The sequence below is a fragment of the Drosophila montana genome, unplaced genomic scaffold (assembly GCF_035044405.1).
Source record: "Drosophila montana isolate Dmon_TW-CO22-7 unplaced genomic scaffold, ASM3504440v1 contig_3231_1, whole genome shotgun sequence".
Lineage (NCBI taxonomy): Eukaryota > Metazoa > Arthropoda > Insecta > Diptera > Drosophilidae > Drosophila > Drosophila montana.
The window spans coordinates 19891-31727 of record NW_026998113.1 but is presented as its reverse complement, the minus strand read 5'-3'; the positions used below and the strand labels follow the sequence as shown (position 1 = coordinate 31727).

Sequence of the window (11837 nt, the reverse complement as noted above, 5' to 3'; positions counted from 1 at the left end):
GTTTGGTTCATTTCGATTAATTAGCAGGGCTGTAAACCCAGCAATAATATGTCTGTAGTTCGCCTTACGGTTTGAACCAGCTTCTGCCCTTTGGTACGATTCAGAAAACTGGTTTTTACGTTCTTGAACTCAGCTTTTGGTTCAACTGATGTGCTTTGCGCAACTTATTTGCTACGATTGATATTAAAAAGTATGTTATAATTGCGATTTGAACCAATGTTCAGTTCAAACACAGTTTAAAAACTAGTCAACCAATAACATTGTTCTGTTAACCTAATGTTGCGGCAGTTGGGACTAGTTTAATAGGTAGTTAGTTATATTAACTGTTAATTATTATAATCCTCGTAACGCTCGTTTATTGCTTGACTTATTGCTATTTTTCTCTCTCTTTCTGTGTCATTTTATCATTTAGCACCACATCGACGCTCTCGGTGGGCAGCACTGGCAGCCAGGCGCGCTTGATACAATCATCGCATCCGCCGGCCAGCTATCAGCCGGTGCTGATGAAGGATCTAGGTAAGATCAGCCTAGATATAGTTGCCAGCGAATCCGAGCACGATTCGGAATCCGAGGCGCATGCCGCAAACGTGGCAGCCACGTTTAATTTAAGCCTAGGTAGTAGTAGTAGATTGTTTGCAGCAACAATCTGTAGCGATACGAATCCGAATCCGACTTTGAACCAGACACTGACACTGACCCAAACTCAGAGCCAGACCATGAGACATTTGTCGCCGCGACAGTCGCCGCGTCAATCGCCCAAGCAGGAGATCGAGGTAATTGAGATCTTTGAGAGCGAATCGGAGCGTTTGGCCGCCTCTCAGCAGGTGGCCGTGGTGCATCAGCATTCTAGGAGCACAGCGGAGTCGCAGCACAAGCGTCGCGAACGTGACGCCAACAACGGATCAGCCACTGGCCATGTGACCGAATCAGATGCCACCACGCGTTTCATGGACAAGCATCTGTGCGAGCTGGAGCAGGAGGATCTGGCAGCGGGCATCTGTGACATAGCCGCCTACATGGCCAACTTGCGCGAGAAGGCCTTTGAGCCAGCGGATGGCGGTGAGGAGGCTGCTGATCAGCAGCAAAACGACTCCAGCCTCTCGCCCGAGCCACAGACCATTGTGGAGAACACACAGCAGATCGTGACCGTGGACATTGAGTCGCCCTCGAGTCGACCTGCCACCGAATCGGACAGCACTGGCGGCAACACAACTGGGCCATCGGAGCGGTCTGGCGATGAAACCGAGGATGAGCCAACCAGCTCGCTGGCCTCCCACATTGTTGTCATCGACAAGAAGGTGGACAAATTGTTCAAGGCCAAGTCCCCTGAACGAGCAACTGCTGCGGGCGGCGCCAAGCCAAAAGGGGGCAAGCGTCAGAGCATTTATATTTCGCCAGATCGCTGCAAATCCCAGGGCAGCTCTCCGGTGCGCATCATTAAGATTAAATCGCCACGCAACAGCGTCAGCGACCAGGGCAAACGTTTGAGCATCTGCTCCAGTCGCGAGAACTCGCAGGATCGCCTCTCCAGCGGACGACGGACGCCCAGTCCACGTCGCAGCTCCGAGGGTGGCGGTGGCATCTTAAAGCACACAAGTCCTGGCGCGGGCATACTGAAGCCACCGGCCAGCCCAGCCAAGTCAAAGAGTCCCGATCGCAGCTGCCTGAAGAAGGGCGGCGCCTCGCATGTATGTGCCATGGAGACAACAAGCACCACGTTGTCGCCACGCATCTCGCCGCGTGGCAGTGTGGATCATTTGTCGCCGGATCGCGCCAGCATTTGCCAGCGCCATTCGCCGCGCAGCAGCTTTGATAGCCACGGCGGCTCCGATCATAATCTGGATGTTCCCTACGGCGGCGGCGGCAGCGGATCACGCAAGCGCAGCATGTCTGCCCACGGCAGCTTTGAGACGGGCAACAAGCCGCACGCCCAGGAGACATATCAGTATTATCCGGTCTATGACAATCAAACTTGCAGCGATCATTATGTGGCCGCCGCGCCCACCACAAGCAGATATGGCTCTGGGAATGGACGCAGTCGACTCAGCAAGTCCCTGGAGCGCTCCACCTCGCGTGACAGCACCACCACGAGCAGCTCGTATCGCCCCTATGGCGTCTCGCCCGAACGCAACTATGTCGTCTATAGCTCCGGTCCGCTGCGCTCCCAGTCAGCGGAGAATACCTTCTCGCAGCCCATCTATGATGCGCTTCCCAGGCACGCGCCACAGCAATACATGCCCATGGTTACCTATATGCAGGATATGGATATGGGCTATGGACAGCCGCCGCCGCCCAGTTGCCAGCATGACCCGGCACAGCAGTCGGTCTATCAGATGAGCTCCTCGGCGCCCGAATATACCACATGCATTGACTGTCTGTACCAGAAGCGACCCTCCTAGCATAAGTCCCGCGTGCGGCAAAGTCGCACGCGGAAGAAGACGCCACGTGGCCTAAGCGGGGTGTCCGGCATGGTGGTTAGCACACAGCCCACAGCCAGCGGTGGCATTGGCTACATGCCCGACATGGGCAGCGATCAGGCAGGCGGCTGTGTCGATTGTCATGATTATTTCGAGATACACGTCTAAAGACGTACCAACTGACAACAGACCCAACAAGGAAAATAGGGGGAATTAAGAGTGAGGGAGAGACACAAAAACAGGGATTTTATGAGATCTATTAAATATACGAGTAGTTGAATTAAAACTCATTACAAAAGCGCAACCAAAGATAACATAAAACAACAACAACAGCAACCCAAAATGCCTCAAGAATTTTACAAAAACTAAAAACAAAATGGAAATATTACCGCTCAGCTCTACAAAAATACTAACATATACGTAAACTCCAATGCAAACTATATAAAAACGTTAATCAAAACTTGAACACAAGGGATTGAAAACAAATACTTATACACAGCACACACACACACACACATAGCACACACACACACACACACGCACAACACAGCACAGTTAAGAGTCATGTTTAAATGTTAGATTAAGCTCTTGGTATAGCTCTTAGGAACACTCAACTACATCTTCAGAGCACAAATTTTTTTTTGTGGGGTGCGGCGGGCGCTCAAAAGTTGCAGCTACAATTTGTGACCGCGCCCCCCTCCCCCTCTCCACTGGGGTGTGTGTGTGCTTGGCACATCAGGTTAATTATTTTGGTTTTAGAGAGAAAAGCAAATTTTGGGGCGTTATTTTTAAGGCTATGATTTACACAAAATGGCGGAAGTTCTGCATGCTGCGTGCGGCATTACGTATACGCACATGACGCATACGCCGCGTTGCACACAATGCTCAAGTGGCGTAATTACGACTAAAAACTAAAGTTGAAATTCATACTCGCACTCAAGTAAACTAAGAGACATGCATGCCCAACTTACTAACAACCACACACACACACACACAAATACACATATGCACTCGCACGTACACTATGGCAAAAAATAGGTACTTATATATAGGATAAAAGTTGTAGGTAATGCCAGTCGTTCCAACTATTAGCTGTGCAAACTGTGTCACTGGCATTTCCGGAATCGTAAGAAAAAGTTTTTAATTACACAGCTTGCAAGATGAAAAATGATTGCAGCTGCTCCGGGGTGCAAAATACTCGTGTGTATTTTAGTTTAAGTCTAAGTGAATAATGCGGGTTGGCAACATTCTATAGGTTAACATTATACATACTACCTAAAAACAAAAACAAAACCAAAAACAGGAAGCAAAAACAAATATGAATATTTACATACATAGTTAGCTAGTGAAAAACAAAATATGTCAAAATATGTGTGGGTGTTGTGACAAATAATTTTGCATTAATTAATAACAAAACATTTACGAGTTTTTTATTTATCAATCATAAAATTGCATATGCAAATCACGTACATTTTTTCATAGGCAAATATTGATTTACAAAAAAAAAAAAACAAAAACAATAAAAACCAAATGAAATAAATGTATTGAAGAATGATAATCGTAAGTCGTACCTCAATGTTCAGTATTAAATAAATTCAACAGAAAATGCATATAGGCATATTATATAGATCGATTATACATAGCGCTGCGTATATATATGCGGCCATAAATATACACTAAAATCAGGGCAGGCAGGTGTGAACACAAACCTAATGCATACCCAGAGATCTTCCAATTCTAAAAGCAAAGCCCAAAGAGTCCGAATTCCATCCTTCTATTTAATCCATTCGTTCGACTTGCCTCGCTCTCATATACACATTCATACTTAGACTAAGTTTGGGTGTCTATTAACTGCAGGCATATAGTACACATAGAGAGACCCAAGACGGACTTAAAGATCAAATGTCAGGTTGTTCAAGCTATATTCAAAATAGTCAAAATAATTCTTAAGATATCTACAATACAAAAACAAAAAGAAAATAAACGTTTACAGTTTACACACTGGGCTTCACAGCAGCAAAATCAAAAACAACAAATTTCAAAAAAATGGAAAAACCAATAAAATCAAAATATATACGACATACAATTAATAAGGCAAGTGACAACATTTACTAACTATATACAATACATCAATTTACATGGCTACATAAGTAATAAATTAAAATTAAAAAAAAAATAAATTAAATAAAAACCACAAGCAGACACAATACGTATAAAAAAGGAAAACTAATACAACTAACAAGCAAATAATCGCGTAAACACTTTAATCACAAAATCAATTTAAAATTCATTGTTGCATATATGCCAAAAACTCCAATATAAATGTATACCACTAAATAAATAATCAAACCAAATATAATCAAGAGCGTTAAAATCAACAGCAACAAGAAGATGAAAAAAATATAGACAGCAAATAAAATGATAATTAAGCTCACAAAATTTAAATAACGAATATTGAAATGTAAACAAACAGAATAGCTAATTAAACAACAATTCAAATTAATATCAACGAGCTCTTTGGACAGCGACAAAATGACAGTAATCGATGCAGAACCCTCTAAACCCCGCCCCCGCCCCTGCCCCCGCCCTACAACTCACCCCCTTAAGGACAGTCACAGAACCGTTTCGTATCGTATCGTATCGTATGTTTTATGTGCCCAAAAATATTAGTTGCAAATTGATTTTAGTTGATTTAGTCAAGTTAGCAGGTAAGTGCGTATTTTCCTTTTGTAAATTAGAAACAAATTATTAATTATATTGAATTAGCAGTTAAACAATTTAACGGGTGATATTTAATTTTGTTATTGCAAATTATCTTCAAGATAAGTAAAAAAAATAAATTACAAAAAAAATAAATAATATCAAATGCATTAAGCACAATGCAAATCGTAACACAATCTCCTATTAATTTATGCTAAAATATGTATGTCTATTTATAAGAAGAAAACATTTAAGTATGTTCGAAGGTTTTGTGCCTAAGCCACACACAGATACATCTGCATCTATGGCCAAAGCCAGCCGTACAGTGTGTATCTGTTGTATCTGTTGCAAGCACTTGATAGCTAATAAAAACAACCAAAAACAACAACAAGAATAACAAGATCTATCTAAGTATATTTAGTTGGCATCGCTTGATTAATTAATAAGTAATAAATAAAATTTTATTGAAAATGAAATTTGGCGGCGATTTTGCAAGTTCTTTCCATTAAACATTTTTGTCATTTCAATAATAATCTGTTTTGCATTTTCTAATTATCTAAAAAGAAACAATAACAACAACAACTAATAGTTAAATAAAACAACATCAACTGTGCCAGATTAACGTAAACTCTTGAAACGCTATGATTACGTTTATGATAAATTAGTGCGAATGGAAAACTAAGAGCATTAATTAAAATACGCAATAACATATATATACATATATAATCGAAATATTTATATAAATGTCTTATGGTTACACACACGTGTCCCCACAACCAACTAAAAACCAAGCAACAAACTCCATGTAAACACTTCCCCCTTCTCTCTCTCTCTCTCTCTTCAGTCTAATTTAATAACAAAAAGAACAGCAAAAATTTTATTTCGCTTCTCGTATAACATTTGCATTGCATTTTTGTGTATCTCATACCTCGAAAAGCACATCGTTTTTTTAATCACGGCAATAATTTTCCAAAAAATGTTAACTTTATTCCAAACTATTTTCCGAAACCAGCTAAAACTTGTTTATTGCAATGGAGGCGTGCCAACGCTCGCCCCCAATTATCTTTATCTAATTGGCCGACAAATTGCAGTACTTTAAGCATATGTTTTAGATGAATCTAACATTTTCAACATGCACTCATTTGAAATCAAAGTGTTTTCCGAATTTATAAGAACAATCACGACTTTGACCATATTTTATTTCCATTTCCTTTTTGTACTGAACACGAAACATACAAAAATGTTGGCATAAAATGCAAAACTGATTTAAAATAATTCGAACATTTGTACAATCTCTAAATGCAACTAACTGAAAAGTAGATTATCTTGAAGTAACGAAAAAAATATAGAAAAGAGAAGAAAGAAAGTAATATGAAAAAACCAAGCGATGTCAACATTTTAAACCAACAGAACTAAACTTTTATCCCATACTGTTTTAATTCCCTCAACAAATATAAAAAAATTTAAATTTATACAAATTCTTAATTAGTTGTTTTAGACTAGCTGTTTAAACTGCCCGAAACCACAATTAACCCCTCCTTCTCCTCCTCCTCCTCCCCCTCCATTCCATATTAAGTAGCAAACGCAGCGTTAAAGTAGTGCTCATTATGCATTTAAAAGAAATATAATTAGTTTTGCTTATATTTTATTTAAGCTAAAAGAGAACGTTAAAAGTATTTGTTTTGGCCAAGTACTTTGAACGGGGTGCGTTGCATGTTTTAAAAGTAATTATCTGAATCAGAAGACGACAATTGGCTAACTCCTAAATAAACCTAAACTAAATGTACACCAAATTATAGATTTAAACAAAATGGAGAGCTTTTCTCTGCTACTCTTTATACTGCTACAAATTAAGTTCTGGATTTTTGTTTGACCGCATAAGAATGAAAAAAGCAAACAAAAATAATAGAACGAGGCTACGAAAATTTCATATTCTTTCATATATGGTTTCCATTGTATCTTTTCTTTTCTTTCATTTAATTGTAGGGTCCCCGGTGTGGAAACCACGAGACATGATAAATTTAGGCACAGATCCACAGTCAACAACCCGCAAAGACGATGTGAAAAATTAAATCAGAAAAAGCAAAACAATACATTTAGTATGAAGCTAAGCAAACATAAGAACTCTTAAATAAATTCTTTTGTTACAATTTTAACTAATCAAGTGTAAGAAACAACGGCAACAGTTCAATCAAAGAACACAACACACAGAAACAATACGAACTAACACTTTTTCCTCCCTCCCCCAAAATCAAAAATGAAGCAACTTGCAAAAAAAAGAATAAAAATAAAAAGAATAAAAATAAAAACCAAAATAAAACTTTATTTATTATTAACTAATTAATACTGAAACAAGTGTGTCAAAATGTTAAAGTTGCTTTTGAAAAAGTGAATAGTCTCGAATTGTTTTTAAGCATAAAAAAACATCGAATGAAAGATAAAACAAAATATGAAATAACAAACAGTTTGTTGTTTTTTGTTTACGTTTTTAATGAGAGCGAAAAGATGCTAACTTGCACATCTTTTTCAAAAAGAAGACTTTGATTTATAATATCGATTGTATTTAATGTGCAAAACATATAATAAACGTATAATTATAGCAAAGGATTTTGAACAAATTTAATAAGGATTAAATAAATAAATAAATAAAAATGAAAATGTGAACAAATTCAAATGCATTTGTCGCTGAAAAAGACTTGAAAATAAATTTCGATTTAAATACATTTATTGAGGAGAAAACGTGAACAAATTGAAACATTGATTGTATTTAGGCTTAGAGAATTTAAAATGAAAACAAAACTAACAATCGCAAACGAAAACCAAAAAACCAAAAACGAAAATTTAATAAAACACAAATAAAACAAAATATATTAAAAATGCAACTTTAAACAAACGTTCTAAAAAGATAAAAGAAAGAAAGAAGAAAATCTTAGAGAATTAAGCAACACGAACAGCAAATCAACATACACTCGAATTAAATCTAAAGCTGCAATGCAAAATGTTTAGTTTGTAGGAAGTACACTGAAAAAAATTAAAAACAAAAAAAAAGAAATAAGAAAATACCATACAGCAACCACAAAAGAATACACAAAACATACACACATGAAAACAAAATAGAAACAATTTAGTCAAAATGTTAAATGGTAAACTAACAAGTAATACTAACTAAAGACAAGAGAATTCCATACACTTTAACAAGAACATATTTATAAACACACACTAAATCGAAATGAGTTTTGGGGATTACAAATCCCAGAAGACAATGGTAAATGCAGCATTCAGCGCCAAATACAGCAAAACCTAACTTGTTAAACGCGGGCAAACATTTAAATAAACCTAAAAACAAAACAAGAATTATATATAAATATATAAGCGAGAACACGACAGCAAAAAAAAAAAAAAAAAAACTAAACACACAAGAAAACACTCTTCTAGCTAAATTACAATAATATTATAATTAAGATCTTCACTCGAACACTTGCAAAAGATGCGAAAACCAAAATACATGCGTAGGTAAATTCCATAGTTAATGAAAACGAAAACGTTAAACCAAATATTGAGCACAAATTTCCATTTCTCCTGATAGGTTTTGCTTTTTTTTTTATATGAGTTTTCAATACGAAAACAAGAGTTTTCACAAACAGAAAGAAAATATTCTGCCAGAAGAAACAAAATAATAATTATATTGGTTGTGAATGCAGCTTGGATGTTATTCGAATCAGGAAAACAAAAAAGAACCTATCCAATTGCTGAAAAAATTCAATGCATTAACCAGCTCATTAATCCGGGGTACACTGCAAGTAGTTGGTGCAATTGTGTGTCAATTGCGAGGGGCTTTTGTTTCTATTCTCTTTTTTTTCAGTGTACACTTGACTGGCATTGTTTTATGCGAGTTTCATGTTTTCATTTTTCAATCCCATTCAAGCACACACGTGTAGCAAAAATCGAAACATAATCAAAACATTTTTAGGTTTCCAATCAAATTGAATTAAATATACAATGAAAACTTCAATTAAACTACAGACAGTAAAAACAAGCAAAGCGTAAAAATCGAGTCAACAGAAATTCTAAACAAAATAAATATACAATTGATAAATGGATGAATGTTAATCAAACACAAAAAAAAAGAAGAAGAAAACACAAAAAATTAAAGCAAAATACCAAATCACAACATTTTAACATAATTTTTACTGTTTATATAAGTTTGACAACAACAAAAAGAAAGAAAAAAACAAAATGTAAGCATAATAAATAATAATATAAATAATAAACAGAAAAGCAGTCAGCAGTTTCTTGCGGGAAACTTTAGTCAAATGAAATAGTTAAATTATAAAACTTATTTAAAGATGGTTAAGTATATGAATCATTCGAAATAGTATAAACTTTTTGTACACATTTGACTATTTTTAATGCATTTTAATAACAATTTATATATACATATATAAATCAATTAATATATATGTATAATTATTACAAAATGTATAAATATACATATGTGCTTATTTAGTTTAGTTCAGGCCGCTTCTCTCTGCCTTGAGTAAAGGTGCGCGTATCAAGTTTAACAAATTGTTAATGGCTATTTTGATTTGTTTATTCAATTGTTATTAATTTTTGTTTGAATCACATTTACTTTGGAAAGAGCAGAAGCAGTGCATAGAAAAAGATTGCAAATGTATTACATTTATAAGTCAGCAACACACGCAAGCAAAAGAAAATTTATGAATCGAAATTTAAATTATGAACCATTTGTAACACACAATAGCAGCAAAAACAAAAGCAAAAACAACAACAAGTTAAACAGAAACAATTCTAGTTATAACGAACAAATGAACAAGCATTCAAGAATTCAATTTTTATTATTGACAATTAACAACTGCAACAACAACATGCAATCGATGTTAATAATTTTTGAAAAGATAAAAACAAAAAAAAAAACAAAAACAAAAAAGAAATATACAACAACAGAATACACAATGAGAAAAATTATTATACAATTGCAAATGCAAATTAACACTCAAAGTAAGGAAAGTGAAAATATGTGAAAATGATTAAATTACAAAGATCCTTTTGAAATGAACAAAAAGAAAAACAAAATAAAATGTGAAAGTAAAAAAATTTCTTGACTTGTATTATTTCTGCGAGTTCAATTATGTGTGTCCTTGTCAGATCCTTAAGGATTTGGCCGAGCTATGGCCAAAAAACGAATGTCCTTTTTAGAAAAATAGCAATAGCTCGGCTATATCCTTGCGGATTTTCAAAGGGCATGGTGCGTTAGGACCGCAAGGACCAACCTTATCGTTCTGCATCAAAACATTATGGGGTCATCTAAGAATCCACGACTTGTAAATTTTCAGTCGTGCGGGCCGCACGTACTATGGTCTAAAATCACAAAATCCTTAATAACTTGGAAACTACAAGGACGATATAGATGCCCTTTGGCCAGTTGGTAACCCTGGTCAAGTCAATTTTTTGGCACAGGACTCGTCAGGATACGCAAGGATACGGCCTAATTATTGCCTATTTCTCTTGACAAAATTGTCCTTAAAACTTCTCTATTTGAAGCACTTTCGTCCTTTTTGTTGTATATTCTTAATTGGGAGGATGATGACTACTTGCTGATCAAAGGACATCCCGATAGTCCTTCAAATGGCCAAGTTAGCCCGGATTTTTTCGTTTTTGGCCAACTTTGCGACTAGACCCCTTGAAAAAGTTGAAGGCGAAAATTTTGGTCGAATCCTGGAACTACGGGACGCACGTACAATGCTCTAAAATCATTTTAAAAATCGCTGGGTTCAAAAAAGTTGTTGACCAAAAAACGATTCGTTTATAAAGTCAACCATTTTTGATGTCCGAATCAGTACAATCGATTGGCACCAAAAAAATGAAAATCTAAATTTTGACCAAATGGCATCGGAATTGTTTCGAAAATCAAAACTTTTTTGATGAATTTTTTTTTAATATTTCGGGTAAATGTTGCCTGATTTTAAATGTTATACCTTTTTGAGTTCATACGGATCTCTACTTACAATTGGCATTCAAACATTTTAAAAATCGCTGGGTTGAAAAAAGTTATTGACCAAAAACCGACTCGTTTGTAAATTCAAACTCTTTTGATGATTTTTTGGAATATCTCGGCCAAATAATGTCCGATTTTGGAATTTTATACCATTTTGGACTCGTAAGGATCAGAACAATCTATTGGCATCAAAAAAATGAAAATCTAAATTTTGACCAAAATCGGCCAAATGGCAAGGGTTTACATCACGTTTTTTCTAAAAATCGGGGTCGGTTCGAAAATCAAAACTTTTTTGATGATTTTTTTTGAATATCTCGGGTAATTATGTTCAGATTTTGAAATGTTTTACCTCTTTGATTTTGTTAGGTTCCCTACTATCAATTGGCATTCAAACATTTCAAAAATCGATTGGTTAAAACAAGTGGTTGACCAAAAACCGATTCGTTTTTAAAGTCAACCATTTTTGATGATTTTTTGGAATATCTCGGCCAAATAATGTCCGATTTTGGAATTTTATACCATTTTGGACTCGTAAGGATCAGAACAATCTATTGGCATCAAAAAAATGAAAATCTAAATTTTGACCAAAATCGGCCAAATGGCAAGGGTTTACATCACGTTTTTTCTAAAAATCGGGGTCGGTTCGAAAATCAAAACTTTTTTGATGATTTTTTTTGAATATCTCGGGTAATTATGTTCAGATT

General features: G+C 36.1%; 1 protein-coding gene across 16 annotated transcripts in view; it reads left to right on the top strand.

Annotated features, from left to right (window-relative positions):
• sif (still life) overlaps window positions 1–10162 on the top strand; it is a 92716-nt gene extending 82554 nt beyond the window's left edge. For 9 of the 16 annotated variants that reach the window (XM_064690102.1, XM_064690105.1, XM_064690104.1 and 6 more), the window contains 2 exons: window positions 413–516; window positions 7104–10162. In XM_064690102.1, coding sequence (XP_064546172.1) covers window positions 413–516; window positions 7104–7189 — 190 coding nt within the window. In that variant the 3' untranslated portion in view covers window positions 7190–10162. Of the gene's footprint in view, window positions 1–412; window positions 3131–7103 lie in introns of those variants that run through there. The other 7 variants (XM_064690095.1, XM_064690091.1, XM_064690093.1 and 4 more) reach the window with 4 other exon arrangements.
• Window positions 10163–11837: the final 1675 nt, after the last annotated feature.